General features: G+C 36.7%; 1 protein-coding gene and 3 long non-coding RNA genes across 8 annotated transcripts in view; 1 reads left to right on the top strand and 3 right to left on the bottom strand.

Moving 5' to 3' along the window:
- Window positions 1–8904, bottom strand: part of si:dkey-72l17.5 — a 49953-nt gene extending 41049 nt beyond the window's left edge. For 4 of the 5 annotated variants that reach the window (XR_012401418.1, XR_012401417.1, XM_073945500.1 and 1 more), the window contains exons 1-3: window positions 8810–8904; window positions 7953–8047; window positions 7594–7707 (exon numbers count right to left, since the gene is read on the bottom strand). Coding sequence is in view for 3 of the 5 variants with exons in the window: in XM_073945500.1 (XP_073801601.1) it covers window positions 7594–7707; window positions 7953–8047; window positions 8810–8875 (275 nt within the window). In the remaining 2 variants the exon portion in view is untranslated. The remainder of the gene's footprint in view (window positions 1–7593; window positions 7708–7952; window positions 8048–8809) is intronic. The other variant, NM_001423543.1, reaches the window with a different exon arrangement.
- On the bottom strand, window positions 1889–7504 carry LOC103910502 (uncharacterized). Its single transcript, XR_660887.4, has 2 exons — window positions 7118–7504; window positions 1889–2850 (listed from the first exon to the last, which is right to left on the bottom strand). It is a non-coding gene; the product is annotated as an uncharacterized lncRNA (long non-coding RNA).
- LOC141381756 (uncharacterized) lies at window positions 8677–15012 on the top strand. Its single transcript, XR_012402409.1, has 5 exons — window positions 8677–9421; window positions 11509–11563; window positions 11676–11816; window positions 11999–12252; window positions 13372–15012. It is a non-coding gene; the product is annotated as an uncharacterized lncRNA (long non-coding RNA).
- Window positions 11908–15995, bottom strand: LOC141381782 (uncharacterized). Its single transcript, XR_012402437.1, has 3 exons — window positions 15676–15995; window positions 14161–14207; window positions 11908–13425 (listed from the first exon to the last, which is right to left on the bottom strand). It is a non-coding gene; the product is annotated as an uncharacterized lncRNA (long non-coding RNA).
- Between the last annotated feature and the right edge of the window lie 1849 nt (window positions 15996–17844).

The raw sequence follows: 17844 nt of genomic DNA, 5'->3' as shown, positions 1-17844 counted from the left end.
TGTTCACTTTAAACACCACACACTGATCACTTTAAACACACTGTTCACTTTAACCACCACACACTGTTCACTCTAAACACCACACACTGATCACTTTAAACACCACACACTGATCACTTTAAACACCACACACTGATCACTTTAAACACCACACACTGATCACTCTAAACACCACACAATGATCACTTTTAACACCACACACTAATGACTTTAAACACCTCACACTGATCACTTTAAACACCACACACTGATCACTTTAAACACCACACACTGATCACTCTAAACACCACACACTGATCACTTTTAACACCACACACTAATGACTTTAAACACCTCACACTGATCACTTTAAACACCACACACTGATCACTTTAAACACCACACACTGATCACTTTTAACACCACACACTAATGACTTTAAACACCTCACACTGATCACTTTAAACACCACACACTGATCACTTTAAACACCACACACTGATCACTTTAAACACCACATACTCATCACTTTAAACACCACACACTGATCACTTTAAACACCATAAACTGATCACTTTAAACACCACAAGCTGATCACTTGATGACAAAAGCTCCTAAATTACCTGTTCAGCTGCTGTAGTGTGTAATGTGGTAATGTTGTTTCTTTTACTGTATAATTTTCTGTTCTCATGTTCCTCTGAATCTTGTATTCTGCTGTCTGTAGATCTGAAGGTTGTTGTGATCTTATACTTGTTAGATGTTTTACTATCAATAAGAAATAATAAGCGTCTCCATCTCTGCTATCTGAATCTTCACCATGACTGTGTTTGCTCTGCTTCTGTAAGCTCACTTTCTGACTGAATACAGTTTTTGATTTACATAATAACTCTAGATCATACAAGTGTTTGCTCTCAGAGTTCAGGATCAAGGCTCATTTCTAGTAGAGAAAGCCCAACAGAAATGCAGCATTATTAGAGCAGATTAGAGCTTAAACTAATCATCAAATCGCGGAATGAAGTCCACAGTGTAGGTGTGAGAGGAGCTTAATCATTCAGGCGTGTCAATCATCATCACATGACTATATAAGCAGCAGTATAAACTGCACTGTGTCAGCTGACTGTTATTCCCGCCTCCAGCAGCTCCCCTTATCCTCCTCCTCATCACTTAGTCTTCAGAAGGTCACTCATCTGGGGTTTGTCTGCAGAGCTCCAGTCCAGACTTTGAGGACAGCAAGACAAGTTCATTTACCATCATCTATCATGACTGAATGAGCAGGAGAACTCGAGAAATATCAATTCTAGAAACCAATTGTGTTGATCAGCAGCATCTATGAGGCCAACGCAACATGATGATGACTGCGCTTCAGTGAAAACAGACTCAGATCAGAGGAATGGCTGATCAGTACAGCACAGAAACAGCAGGGGAAAGTGTGCAGGAAAAGCCCTTTATGGCAGGAGATCAGGAACACTTTAGTTTAGCTCACAATTCATACTATTAACTACCGGCTTATTATCTGTGTAATGTGAACATATGAACTGCTCATTAGTAGTCATACAGTATGATCTTATTGTGGATCCCTAACCCCACCCAAGCTACCTCGAGCTACATTCATCATTTTGAGGGTGAGTATCATCATGCTATTTATATGAATAGAACTTAAACGCTAGCCGTGTCTGTTTCTCACACTTCATATTGATTTTTATGTCATATTTTAATTATCCGTGTCATTTCTATCCATCTTTATCTATTTACATATATGTACATTGTGTCCTTAATATCTATTAGTATGAACTATGTATGAGTTATTAGCTAACGTTATAGGTTATAGTTTCCAGGTTTCCTGTAAGGAGGAGTGACAGGAGATCAGCATGACGTGTTTCAGGGCGATGATGGAGTCAGAGAAGCTGCATTTGAGTGGGAGGTTTTTTATTCTCAGGATGACATGAAGATCCAGCTCATCTACAAAGACATTAAAATGTTTCAGAGGAAGCTGACCATTTCTTTCTTTTTTTATTTTTACCTGTCAAAATGATTACAAATTTGAACAAAACACTCAAACAACATCTTATTTAACAATTGTTTAATGTTGTATTTTAACACATCGCTGTAAGGGAAATGTTTAAAATTGTGTCAAACTGTATATATTTATACTGCAGTGCAAGTGTCTAGTTACTTATATTTACATATTTTAAGGGTTTTCCTTGTTCAAAATGAGTTGGAGTTAGTATCCCATTCATTACATTTTTGTGACTTGAAACAAATGCATTTTGCATTATTCTTGTAATCTTTTATTAAAAACATTCGTTTTTAAAAAGGCTAAGATTAAATGTAATTAAATACAACCAGTGCTTGAGCATCACTTGGGGTCTGACGGTAGTTGCCTGCCTGATTTTTGTCAAAAGACAGAGGCAGTACATTTGATGGAGGTAAGCATTGCATATTTCTCTATGCACATAATACCCTGCTTATTTACACCTGCAGTGCAAGTATCTAAAATGATTTATATTTACATTAGTTAGAGCAATTGTTCACTCAAATTGTTCTGTAATATATGTTTAAATGAATATGCTGAAAATTAATGTTTATTATATAGACAACTTTACATTCCTGCAGTGCAGACAACAACATATAAATTATGTACAGTGTGTGAACACTTTATTATTTAGCTCAAGCTTTTACTAATGCGCAGAAGGCAGGCCATTGTATAAATCTGGTTGGTGCTTGGTGTAATAGAAAAAGATGATGACTGTCCAGCTTGTGTTGCTTCATGCTGCGGATGAGATGCTCAGTGTGGACCCTCAGCCATGCCATGGACGATGTCTCCCTCACAGTTGCGCTTACTCTGGATGTTGTAGGATGCAAGTTGTGTACCTAATCAGATTTAATGCAAGTAGATGTATAAAAAAGAAAGAAATGTATTAGCTTTTGCATATAAACACTTGTGCTTAACACATTTTTTTCACTTTGTTATTTCCATAATACATCACACTAAAATGTTTAGTCTGTGTTTACATACACACACACACACACACACACACACACACACACACACACACACACACACATATATATATATATATATATWTATATATATATATATATATATATATATATATATATATATATATATATATATATATATATATATATATATATATATATATATACTATACTGGAATTTTTTAAAGTTCATGATAGTTAATACTACAAAATGTTGCTGCATTCATTAACAGAAAGTTGTAAATACAACAATATTCATTCATTCATGTTCTTTTCGACTTAGTCCTTTAAAGTACTACAATATATACAGTATAATACAATTTACTATAGTACACAGCAAATTCATTGGTGTTAAATTTCTAGTGTTGTGGTAATTCAGAGTAAAGTGTTAAAATTCTAGAGTTAGATTAAGGTAAAATAACCCTCTCGGCGTTAGAAGCTGATTTGCCTCCTTGTCACACAGAGTAACATGTATCTACCTTTGTAGAAAACCCTTGTATTTGAGAAACTAATCAGAGTGTCTGAAATCTCACCACACCCTCATTCACCTGGCCCTTAAATTGGTCAATTAGTTTAGTCCACTAGACAGAGCGAATGACCACAAATAAGTGAATTCAGACACCTGCTGTTGAACACCTGCTGTTAACAAGCACAATCACTGAAGGAATAAGAAATTGAAGGAAGAAATAAAACTACAGACACAGCCTCACAGCAAACCAACTGAATTAAAACAGAGGATTAAACAACTCCATTAAATAATAGTATAAGCAGCTTCACTGATTACAGTTTGACTTCATTTCTGTAAGAATATTTGACAATGAACAGAGGTTTAGATTTGTTTTATTAAAAATATTTCATTTGACCTCACCATCATAGAGACCAGAGGCTGCTTATTTGAGCTCTTGAAGCTTTATGCTTATAGCTTAATGGTTCTCTGACTGTTATAGCTGTGTTTCTAAAACTCATCAGCTATAGCAAAAAAGGTCAAGAGAAACTATACTGTTAATGCTTTATTGTTATAGACATAATTTCAGGTGTTTAATAAGTTGATTCATAAAAATATGCAAATATAGTTGTATTATAACTGAATGGGACAATACTACTGGCAGTCTGCTGCACTCATAGAAAATTCAACAAACAATTAGGATGCAATTAATAATTAGACTGTCATGCACTAAAAATTCAAGCTTCAGCTTATGCATTATGACACACAGTCATCAAGAATCAGGATATGAACCTCAACTGTGGTTGCTAAAAAAAAAAAGCTGCATAGTTCATGCCGCAATGCATGCTGGGTGCCAGCATAGTACAAAGCTCCCAGCATGCATTGCAGCATGAATAAATTATGCAGCTTTATGTTCTTACAATCTCTTTCTTTTCCTGTATTTAGTGTTGTTTTTGGGAGGTGATATTTCAGTAGAGTGTTTTTATTACTTGATTTTTATTTTTTTGTTTGTCACCATCATTGAGATTCAAAGACTAATTATTGATGTCTGTGTGTTTTTGAGTTTTGCCATAGATCAAACATTATCATTATAAATAGTGGTTTTATTTTATATTATTGGAGCTTCAGTGGTTTCATTTATGTAAATTATTTATTTCTCACACATAACTAATATGATACTGAATTAGAAAACAAGCAGGAAAGGATGACTATGTTATCATTAATAATCTCTTCAGACTGACACTTTAATTTTCTTTCAGCTTTCCATGTTATATGTATAAATAGTGTGATTAACACTAACTATAGCAGCCAAAGTAAAAGAAATTTATAGCAAAAAGTTGAAGAGCCTGACTAAAGCAGACTCTGTCCTCCATCATGGTGACTTTAAATGAACAGAAATTTTATTAAGAGCTTTTGTTCACATGACAGAAATCAAGTCAAAGGTCAGTAATAGGTGAAGCTCCATGATAAGTTGTTTAATGTGATGAGTTTTTTTTTTAAAAGATGTTGAAAAATAACATTTTTTTATTGTGTAATTTGTTTTATTTTTATTAATTATTATTTTATTTAGAGTTTTTTTTTCTCAGTTGATTTCATCTTTGGTTTTGGCTGTAATTGGTGTTTTTCTATCCTTCAGTGATTCTGCTTGTTAACAGTTGTTCATCAATAATTCTCAATCCTCCTTTAATTAGACACTTAATTGTCTCATTAACTTCATCACTGTCTGAGTGTTCAGCCCTCTGTAGTGAGGACACTAGTGAAGATTTTGCTGTGGAATTTAAAGGGTCACGAAACACCAAAACACATTTTTTGAGCTATTGACAGTCGTATATGTGTCCCACACTGCTAAAAACACTATTAGGACACCTATATTTCACTAAAAAGTGTAAATTGGTTGTTTTTGCGTTATTTCAAGCAAATTCGTACTTCCTGTTTGAAACGAATTTTTGAAGCTGCGTCACGGTCATGACATAATAGCGTTGTATTCCAGCGTGCAGACTGGGCGTCTGTGCCAGAGTGTGCCTTATTACGTCTTACAGTGTGATGCATTAATGCATGAGTAAGCCTTGGTTCAAACCAATCAGCGCGCTCTATTGTGCAACTTCATTAATATTCATTAGTGTCACCGTCTTTACACCACAGAGACGCCACGTTGTGTTGGCAAAACAAGCGTGAAGTGTTGCTTTTAAATTTTGCTGCAGTTAAGTTTCGTTTTCATTTTCTCTCTGTGAGAGCTCAGACTCACGTGTGGATTAACAGTGTACGCGACGCGCGACAACAATAACTTACGTGTCTAAGGGGGATTATTGTTTACCTGAGAGCTGTTCTCATCTGCAAACGCTGAGATCCGGATTCCGGATGTAGTCTTCTCTTCAGACGCGGCTCTAGTTGCTGGTGATTGTCCTGTCTCTACAGATTTGGTAAGTGAGCGACCAGTGCTCTTTGTTTATTCAGTTTGTTCGTATCGAATTAAGTTAACTATTGCACTGAGGGCAAACATGTTAGCACCGCATTTTGTGACCGGAATAACACACGCGGCTTTCTGACGTTACCTGCCGTGTGCGTCTAAGTTTCCGGGAAATGCGGAGTTTTTTTTCTGTCATTCGCCGTGCGGTATCAAACATTGCATGAAAAATACAGGCTTAGAGCAGATCCTCGAATCAAATATCGCGTTTGTCGCGAGGGACATGAATGAATTCCCTGAATGAAAGAGCCAAACTGCAGTTAAAGTCCACCAGTTAATAATTTGGCAAATAATTCCACTACAGATGTCCATGTAGGTTAAACACCATCTCTTTCTCCTGTGTGTGTATTTTGACTGAAACTCGCGCGTGCCCAAATAGACACTCCCACACCCTCCCACTTTAGTTCCTCCGACACTCCCCCCTAAACAGAGCTGGACACCCCCACTTTTCTGACTTTTTCCAAAGTGGAGGTGTGAAAACACCCTGCTGAAACGAGGGGGTTACATGGCCCTTTAAGGCTTACGTGTGTTCGAATGAAAAATACAGACTATGGGATGTATTTTTAACAGAAATATTCTGGAAACTGAATTTACGAATGTAAAATGTTGAAAACAGCAGATTACTGGCAACCACTGCTGCCAGTATTTTGACATACATTTAACAGATATTTTACACAATAAGAGTTTGCTAATTAACACTCTGGGTGTTAAAAATTTTAACACTTTCAAAAATGTTATTTTAACACTTATAGTGGTTCCCATATAAACACTGAGGGAGTGTTAATTTTAACTCTAAGGTAGTTAAATCTACCAAATCTAAAATTTGCAGGGTGAGTTTGATTAAAAAATACAGACTGTTGAATGTGCTTTTAACAGAAATATTCTGTAAACTGAATTTATGAATGTTAAAAACAGCAGATTACTGGCAACCACAGCTACTGGTATTTTTTCGGAAATTTAACAGATATTTTACACAATAAGAGTTTGTTAATTAACACTCTCTTGGTGTTGACAATGTTAACACTTTTAAAAGTGTTATTTTTAACACTTATAGTGGTTCCCATATAAACTATGAGGGAGTGTTAATTTTGACTCTAAGGTAGTTAAATCTACTATCTAAAATTTGCTGTGTATGGTTAAAAACGTATTATTATTTAATATAACATACAATTACAACTTGTCACTTCTTTCATCTGGTTTAAATTCAGATACATCATTTTTAATCGTACCTTTAGAGCTGTATAACACCAAAAGCAGCAGGGAAGCAGTCTCTCCACCTCCTCACGGAGACTTGTCAGCCTGATCCGGTGCATTAATCATCTGCCGTTCGTTGTGGAACTGAACAATAATGATGTTCCAGATGCTGGGCAACCACTGGCACAGGATCCTCACTAATTTATGTGTAAATCTCCCTTGTTTGCCATGCTCCGAACGTGTTTAGGTTTCGCCGCTGTAAGATTTCACTTTAGAACACGTTATGCGGAAGCAAAGAAACAGGCTTATTTTCTACCGGAAATACGTCAGCAGAGTTCGTGCATAGAATCTATTGTGGCCTGAAGTGTAAAGCGGAGATCTTCAAGCACTATCCTGCAGAGCTCAGATACAACATCTAACATCTGAAACCCAACAGATCCACAACACTAATTACCTGATTCATTTATTATGAAAATACTCATCACTTGCAGATATTAAAGAGATGATCTACCTGACAGCAGGTTCTGTGTTTTCACTCTTAAATTTCATTGGTGGATCCATAGACGCGTCACTCTTCATAGACACACAGCTGGGCTCTGCTTCTGCTCTCTTCTGATGAACTGAACTAAAACAGAGAAGATTAAAGTTCAGCGCTGCACACACTAGAGTCAACACACCAGATTTATTCAACATTTCATCATTAAAACACTTTTTTAACAGCACTTCATGATACTTTTCATAATTATTGTACACAAACTTACTGGCTGTGTGTGTTAAATATTCAGACAGATTAAAAACACAACTAACAGAGAGTTAATATAATATCCTGTAGAAAATAATCATATGAAATGTCAAGTGAAGGTCTAATACCTGCATCCTGTAGACAAATCCTGCTCTCTAGGTGTGTGTGTGTCCTCCATGATGGATCTGAAGAGTTTGATCTCCAGTAGAAACTCTAGAAGAAACTGATGAACAATCACAGATCTCCAGTCATTGATCAGCCTTCATAATTCAGCTGAATGCAGGAAAAGATCAGCAGCTGAGACACTCAAATCTAGAAGCTCATCACGAGTAAACTAATGAAGAATCACAGCGTCGTCCGTTTGATTATAATAACATCATACACACATTCACATAAAGCTTACAGGTTTTATCAAGACATTACAGATTTAAAGCTGTTCTGCGTTGTAAATGGTGGATTCTGTCTGTTTAAAATGGCGACACAACAACTAATCACTTTCATAGAGGTAAAGTTGGTTTTATATTCACACTTTCGTTCATTTAGCAGTCTATATATTGTTTACCATGTTACTTTGAATATTTGATCGGAATTAGCATGCAACTATGACTTGAAAACAACATTAACACTGTTTATTTGACTGTGAACAATGTTGTACTTTGATAGTCATTTGCTGCTATTATGATTTCTCTATTTAGAATTTGCAATGAATACTTTTCTGAAATGATATTATTAAGGGGATAGTGCGAATGTGAATGTGCGAATATAAAACCAACTTCACTTCTATAACACTTTCACTTTCGTTTCTGAAGGAGCGGCAGATCATGAGTTCAGTGAAAAACATCCGTCACAAACACTCTAAACAGAGCAGAGAAGAGTCAAACAGCTGCAGGGTTATCAAAGCACCTGCGGAGTTACATTTTACTAGGGGGATTTTACCTGAAGCAGTATAAACACTGAACACAGAGAAGACAGAACAAACACATACCCGGACATCCTCCGCCTCCTCTTCCTCTTCTTCTTCTTCTTCCTGGTGTTTATTGGCGGTTCGCATTCTTGCAGGTCTGTTGGCTTGGAAAAGACAAATCCGGAAATGGGCGGGACTTGACGTCCAGATGTTTTAAGGGATAGGTTTTACTTTTAATTTTTTTTTCTGTGCGGTTTGCTTTCATAATATCAATCTAATTATAAATCATAGTAAAGTTTATTTCTTTTATTATATTTATAACAGTTTTTACAGTCCCGACTGTTCAGGGTATGATGTCAATGTCACATGGTACCTGTTACATTTCTAAGCGCTGTCATCACTTAGTCATTATCGATGACTCAAAATAAACCTTATTTAATATTTTTTTAAACGTTAGCAGGACTATTTTAATTTGTAAATGAGATGGCTAGAGGTAATACAATTCGTTTTCATAAAATATGACAGTGTTTTTAATCTCTGCCATAAGACAATAGAGACTCGCGAAGCGCCCTCTACAGGAGAACTACTTAAAAGGCGCTTAAAAAGGATTGCCGCCTAAATAAACTTCCTTAACGGCAGAAAAGCTAATTTGTACTCCGTGAAGATCCAAGCGGAACAACCGTGGAAGAAAAGGTACGAATGAAGTTTTTGACCTAATGTTTCTTGTGATTTGACTGTGTTACTGTTTCAAGTAGGCCTAATGAAAAGTGATCAGCTCGCATCAACATGGTTAGATCTATTTCAGCTTAGCTTATATGGTAGTCGTAAACTAGATTTTAAAAAGCATAAATATTTTTGTTTTCATGTCCAGACAGTGATAGAGGCAAAAAAAAAAATCTCCATCTGTCATGAAAACGTGTAAACTTCAAGTTGTTTTGAATGCTTTAATAATGTATATTTAGACTGGGTGTATATTACATGCTTAATAATCCATTTTAAGACTGTGTGTGTGTGTGTGTGTGTGTGTGTGTGTGTGTGTGTGTGTGTGTGTGTGTGTGTGCGCGCACGCGTATGTGTAGATATTAGGGATGTAACGGTATCACAATTTCACGGTACGGTAATACCTCGGTATGAATGTCACGGTACGGTATTTATTGAATCATTTACAGGAAAAAACAAAACTTATGAAAATACTCCAAAAAAGTGCCAAAAGTGTCAATGACATACAAATTAGCCATCTATCTGTAAGCTTTGAAACAGGAACTTCAATTTTAATAACAAAAAATTATTAAACCATGTAAAAACAATAAAGTTTCAATTTAGTATTGTTGAAAACTCATCACATTCAACATTTAATCACACTCAGCCCATCTACCCAGATGAGAGCTCTGCTAGTCGGACTTCTCATCAAGCATCTCCCGCTGGATCTAATCTCACTGTATTTATTAAACGGGATATTTCATTTATCTTGTTGTCTTTATCTAACGACATATTCCCTGACTTTGGTCATTGGAATCTATTACTTGTTCTCAGGTAACGTGTTTTGGCTGAGCGCAAAGATAAGTTAATGATTAATGTAACCACGTACATTCTGTATATTGACTGATCGTTTGCCTTTATTTCCTATAATGTATAAACTTATTGTATGTTATACTTTTAAAATGGCCATTATCGATTATTAAAACTGATATTCAGCAAAAGAGAGGGTGTGTTTCGTATTTTCACTGAAATTGAAAGGAGGCAGTTGTTATCGGCTCCGTTTTGTTATAAATATCCACACAGTGAAAATGACGCTCATCTTATGCAGCACGACGCCTCAACATGTCTGCTGTCTAAGTTGCTAATATTAAAATGAAAATAGGCAGTTCCTTAAATCATGTTTACATTTTATTGTTGAGAAAGTGAAACAACGACGCCAGGGTGATGTGAATGAAGTTATAAAGTACACTGTTCCCTTTGAAGATTTACCCGTGTCCTCGGTATAATCTGCTTTTCCATATCAAACTGAGAAGAAGAGACAGCAGCCTTGATCAAACTTGCGAAGTCTGAACTTACACGGAGATTATGCAGGACTGAACTGTGCGTGTTAGGCTACTTAATATTCAGGAAAAGCCCCAATCAGAGAGGCGAACGTCTGCAGCCCCGCCTCCGTTTTCAGAATTCTCCGTTTTCCATTATCCACACTGAGACATTATCCACACATTTCGAAACGCTCCGTTTTCGGCGCTCGAGAACTTCGGCGTAGTGTGGACGGTTGGCGTAACCGTAGCAAAACTTATGCGTTTTCAAACTAAAACGCATTAGTGTAAACGGGGCCTTAGAGTTTTCCAGCTCTTTTCATCCCCGCTTCTAGCAGCACACTCCATTTCCGCATTACTGGATCTGTAGCGACAACAGACCGCAAGGGATGATGGTCAAGCATGGGCTGATGGGTATTGTAGTTTTTGCTACCTCCCGTTCGCTTCATTCGCCTAAGCAAATTTTCTCAAAAGACCTATAGTTTTACCGAGTCATGCGACTTCGGTAATATCGAAAAAAATTAATATTGCGGTATGACGGTATTTACAATACCGTTACATCCCTAGTAGATATATAGAATTATTAATATATCCAGTTCCCTTAAAACTTTGCTTAAATATAAAATCAAAAAGTAAATAACTGCTTGGTCTGACAAGTTTTCAGGGCAAAGCACATTTTAGCACAACACTGTTTAACTAACTGGCCAGTGGCCTTAAATGTTTTGCCACCTTCTAAAATATTTTTATTTTTTATTTTTATAGATGTCACAATACAACACCCGTAAAAAACACAATCTAGAAAGTGTGGGGAGTGAAGGTAAGCCTATCTGTTACCTTTTTACATGGCTATCTTTATACAGTATAATTACATAAATGTTAACACTGTATACAAAAGGTGAATTATAACTGTCACTCTGTTTTACTTTCAGTGAATACAACGAAACCAATAAAGCAAGAAATACTGATGTGGCAGAACAAGGCAGAAGTATTACAAAATAAAGTTAATGAGCTGGAAGCCTTGAACAGTGAACTTCGCCAGCAAGTAGTGGAGCTTTCAACGCAACAGCAAAGTAACAGCCTAACACCTAACATATTTTTGTATAATGTATAAGTTAATACAGACACTGTGTATTTATTTATATATATTGTTTTTTTATTCTTAAAGTGTATTTTGAGCACTGTTTCAAATAGTATATTGCTTAAAAACTCAATTGAAATTTGGATATTGCATTTGTGTTGATTTTACATTCAGATGATCTGATTCCTGGTACATCAGTTGGACGTGAAAAATCCAGTGCTGTTGACCTAACTAGTGATGAGAACACATCAACTGATGTAGAGTCATCAGTGACAGACAAATCCTGTGATGACACCTCTTCGAGTTCCAGTTCAGAAGAGACTCAGAGAAGAAAATCAAAAAAGGCAAAACCAAGAAAAACAAGAGCAAGAAACATAGAAAGAACAAGAAGAAGGACAAGAAGAATAAATATGACAAGATAAAACGAGGTATAGTTTTAATATTATGGTAGTTGTTGCTGTTTACATCATAATGAATGATACGATTTGTTTTCTTTTTAAAATAACAATTTGGTGTGTATTTTGTTTCAATTTTCTCCTCTCTATGCAATCCACAATTAAATGTGTTTTTGAAACTCTTTCACAAACACATGTGCATGCTCTCTCTATCTCTCTTAGAGACACATGCTCTTTCTCACACACACACAAACATGTACATGCTCTCTCTCACACAGTCTTATACACACACACGCACACACTTGTATATTCTCTCACTCACACACACATGCTCTCTCATAAACACAAACATGCTTTCTCACACACATTTGATTCATTTTATTTGGAATGACTAATACTATTAAAACAACACAGCATCCAAATAATCGTAAGGAGCCCATAATGTTTCACAATAAAAGCAGCAACCATTGATGATCTTTTCACACACACACACACACACTTGTACACACTCACTCACACACACTTACTCTTGTTCATGCTCTCTCATACACACACAGTCATGCTTTCTCTCATAGACACACATACATGCTTACTGTCTCACACACACACGCACACACACACACACACACACACACTGCTGACTGCTCCTGCAGAAGAATCTGGGTAAATCTCTCGTCAGTCTTCAGCTCAGTTTCACTGATGATCCAGAATAAACAGTAAACCCAGGGCAGAGCGGCTCAGTGAATGTGGTCTGGACTGAGTGGATGAGGCTCATTGTGTCTCTATAGATGTTGTAGAAGATCAGAGTTCCTGCACTGTGATCCACAAACACTCCTATTCTCCTGCTGAGCGGCTTCACTGGGAGATCAGTGCGTGTGTTATTGTGTATGAATGAGAATCTGGAGGAAGAGCAGAACAAACTCCAGGACTGAGCATCAGATCCAAACACACACTCAACATCTCCTCCCTTCCTCCTGATGCTCTTATATGACACTGATATACACACATGATCTCCACTCCAGTCAATCTCCCAGTAACAGCGTTCACACACACTCTCTCTGCACAACACCTGAGGATAATCATCAAATCTGTCTGGATGATCAGGATACGGCTGAATCTCTAACACACGCTTCACTTCTCTGTTCTCCTCAGACAGAATGAGTTGAGAGTTTGCTGTGTTTGGATCCAGAGTGAGGAAACAGACATCTGAACACAAGAACACACACATTTATAACCACAGCTGTGTGTGTGTGTGTGAGTGCATGTGTATGTGTGCGTGTGTGTGAGAGAATATGTTTGTGTGTGTGCGCGTGTGTGTGTGTGTGCGCGTGTCTGTGTGTGTGTGAGTATGTTTGTGTGTGTGTGTGAGTATGTTTGTGTGTGTGTGTGCGCGTGTCTGTGTGTGTGTGAGTATGTTTGTGTGAGTGGCCTTGTGTGTGTGTGTGTGTGTGTGTGTGTGCGTGCGTGCATGCATGCATGTGTGTGTGTGTGTATGTGTGTGAGTGTTTATGTGAGTGTGTGTGTATGAGTGTGTGTGTGTGTGCATGCTTGCGTGTATGTGTGTGGGTGTTTGTGTGTGCGTATGAGAGAGAGTGTGTGTGTGTGTGTGTGATTGAGAGAGGGAGAGAGTGTGCGTGTGTGTGTGTAAGTGAGAGAGTGTGTGCAGGCATGCGTGCGTGTGTGTATGCATGTGAGAAAGACGGAGAAAGTGTGTTTGCGTGTGTGTGTGTGTAAGAGAGAGTATGTGTGTGTGTGCATGTGTGTGCGTGCGTGTGTGTGTGTGAGAGAGTGTGTGTGTGCACGTGAGCATGTGTGTGTGAAAGTGAGTGTGTATGTCTGATTGTGTGTGAGCGTGTGCGTGTGCGTGTGAGAGAGAGAGACAGAAGGGAGCGTGTGTGTGTGTGTGTGTGTGTGTGTGTGTGTGTGTATGTGTAGTCCTACATTTGCGTGGTCCTGCTGTAATCCTCGTCTCTCCTCCATGATACAGACTGTAAACACACACAGATTAACATTCAGTCAGTACACAAACATCAGCTTAAAACACACACACACACACACACACACACGCACACACAATAAGACATGTGGAGTGTGTGCTGAATGCTGGATTGTGATTGGCTGATGGTCTCAGTGCATTAATAACTGCAGTAAAACAATATGAGTGTGTGTGGAGCTGTCAAATCAGCTTCTGAATGACACACAGAGCTTTTAGATCAGATGTGGAAACAGAAAACAGAATGGAAACACAGAAACAGACAGATATAAAGACTGAAGGATTCATTCAATGATCAATTGACAAAAGCGCAGCACAATAATAAAGCAGAATTCAGTGTTAAATGACTTGAAATATGATGGAGATCTTCATCTTCTGTCAAATGCCTCTTCATCATCTCCAAACATTGCTAAGTTGGAGAGCAGTGAATCCAGACCAATCTGCAGTCCTCCTCGCCCTTTGGAAGCTTGGTGGGTTTGTGTTCTGTTTATTGTTCATAATACTTCAGTTATAAAGGATTAGTTTAGGAGTTTTTTGTCATTTGCTTTATTTGAGTTTGTTCAACATGTGATTGTCACTGGACTATATCAGAACCAGCATCACTGTCTGCTGATCACTTTTATTGCCTGATATTTTGTGTTCATGTTAGTTTATAAGCAGAAAAGAGCCAGATTACAAGATATGTGAGATATTTGCCAGAAACATCTTTGTTATGTCCACATTGTGAATGTAAATTGATATTGTTTATTTTCTTCCTGTTTATAGTTTTACTCCGCCCTTATTAAAGTGTGATAAAGGACATTCTGTGCCTGTGAAGTTAATGAGGGAGAGTTTAACTGTTAAAGTATACACAGGACGCATTTGGAGAACAGTACACACCAGGCCCGGATTAAGAACTCAGGGGCCCCTGGGCACATTGTCTTGTAAGGCCCCCTACCTGGCCGCAGCCCTATAATTGAATTTAAAAAATAAGAATGATATAATAATTTTTAAATAAAATGAATCTATAATTTGTTGCCCACATATTTAAATAAATGATATATAGTACATATGTGTTTATAGTCTACAAAGATTTAACTTATTTTTCAAAGCATTGAATAAAATATTAATAAAACTAAAAAATAAAAAATAAAAAAAACTATATATATATATATATATATATATATATATATATATATATATATATATATATATATATATATATTATTATTATATATAAATATATTTTTTTCTTTTTTTTTAAGGGTATTTTATTGTATTGCTTTTACAAACTTATAAAGCTTATTATTGCCATGGCATATAACGCACAATGCTTCTCCAATCCAGTTCTATGAATCTGAGTCTTTCATAATACAAACACTGATTTACTCTCTCTCTCCTCCTCTCCCTGTATTTTCTCTACTCTTCTCGTGATGAAGACTTCATTATAAACCTAAAAGTATCCGAAATCACACACACTATACCTCTTCTCTCCCGTCTCTCTCCTCTTCTGGGCCTCTCTCTCTCTCTATCTCCCTCTCTCTCTCCTTTTCTGTCTGTCTCTCACACGATGAATCCAGTCCGCGCTGCGCTGCCGTTAGCCTCCTCCGCCTGGTTAATGCTAGCTTCTCATTATTTAAAGTTACCATAACGTCTTCTTCTGTACCCTCATTCTCCTGATCATGGGTCTGTTTAAAGATGGTGTGTATGGAAAATGCCTCAATAAAGATGCCTCCTCTCTTCTTTCTCTCGCGTTTGCTAAATCCACTTGTCCACTCATTTATGACAGATATAACTTTACACTAAAGTCCGCTCAGTTTAGTATGGGTTATTACAAAACTGACGTTTCCGCGCTTGACCAATTACAGCATTCTGTTTAGTTAACGAAAAAAAGGCAGTTTAAATATAATAATAATATTAATATGTGATCGCGATTTTTTTGCTCAGAGGAAATACAGTTGTCTGAGCAATATAGTTTTTGCAGAGAGGCAGGCACCTATAATAAGGCTAAACATTATTAAATACCCACGAGACACTTGTGACTTTATATCACATTTGCATTATTTTTAAAAAATGTTTCCTTCCTGTTAAAAATAAATATATTTCAAATCTGATATGTAATGGGGAGAAAAAAAGTAGCACGAGTTCAGCTGATGGTGGATTCGAACCGAGTTCATGATTAATCGCGTCAAAAGATAATAGTGTGCGCCTTACAAGGTGCACCACTGCAGCTGTAATGAATGACAGCTCTTTACTCATGTTGTCTCTATCAATCAGGCATCGATGGGCATAAATCCTGAATAGCTTATTCCAACTACATGCGCTATTTGCAATTAGCCAAAAAAGACACTTCGAAATTGTCTTTTTTTCTCCCCCCTCGCAGGGGCCCCTAGTGCGCACGGGCCCCTGGGCCTGTGCCCATAAGGTCCATTGGTTAATCCGGCCCTGGGTATATGTATGATTTTTTTTTTTTTTTTTAGGACAACAGTATCTCCAACAGAAAAGATGTCTAAAGATACTGTTTTAAATTGTAAAGAAATCTGTGTTTCTGAAACAAATGAAGACAGCAGAAGTCAATGATTAATTTAAATTATTCAGCCTGACATGTTTACAGCTCCAAAATATTTTTAATGTTTCTTAAAGTAAAATATATTGTGTTCAAATGGAAAAAGTTTTTTTTTTAACCCAGACATTTAAATATAACTTATTTTAGAGCAGTGATTACAACACCGTGATATTTTTATCCAAGGTTATCATACCATCAGAATTTCTTTACCGGCCCATGCCTAGCAGTGATAAACAGTCAAATCTTTTGCCAAACAGATCCTCAGATTTTGACGCTCATTAATGTTCATGAAAGTCAACATGCTGCATATAGCTGTTCGCTTGTACGGTGGCTCTGAACTGTCAAAACACCTCTAAAAAAGGCTTTTTCGGACATGACATATTTGTACATGTGTACATCACTGTAACCCGTTTTGTTCAAGAACATTTGAGCTGGTTTCAGTCCTTAGTGCTTTCATTTTCATCTTATTTAAATATATTTAACTTGCTTGTTGATTAAATCCTATTTTGTTATTTAACCTTATTAATTTTATGCAACAGTCAAGTTGCATGTTAATTTGCTATGAAGAAAAGAAAGTAATGTATTTTTTGCATGCTGATTTATTTGAAATCGTAAATATAGGTCTATAGCCACCTTGCAATTTTGAAGTTAAAGCTTTTTTGCTTGGAGTATAGACTATTTAGTTCATATAGCAGTTCAATCTTTTATGAAGTTTGCTGTATAAAAATATATCATTTTGAAATATTTATAAATATCGGCCGATACATATCGGCCTATGCATATCAGCTATCGGCCTCCAAGTCTGAATAATTATCGGTTATCTGTATTGGCCAAAAAATCCATATCGGTGCATCCCTATCTTTAGGTCTCTGGAATTTTTATGAAATAGCACACAATTCTTAAATTCACAAATCCAATTTTTGTTAATTCACAAATTGTTTTTGAATTTATGAATTGGATTTTGTAAATGAATAGTGCTGTGCATGGATTAATGTTATTTAGTTTTTTATCTTATTATTTTATTTTTGAGACTAAGAATCTTACATTTAGTTGGGAATGGGAAGAAGTTTCTCTAGCATGAAACAGT

Source organism: Danio rerio, chromosome 4, assembly GCF_049306965.1.
Source record: "Danio rerio strain Tuebingen ecotype United States chromosome 4, GRCz12tu, whole genome shotgun sequence".
Classification (NCBI taxonomy): domain Eukaryota; kingdom Metazoa; phylum Chordata; class Actinopteri; order Cypriniformes; family Danionidae; genus Danio; species Danio rerio.
Note: the sequence above shows the minus strand (reverse complement) of the source record. Positions and strands in the feature narration are given on the sequence as shown.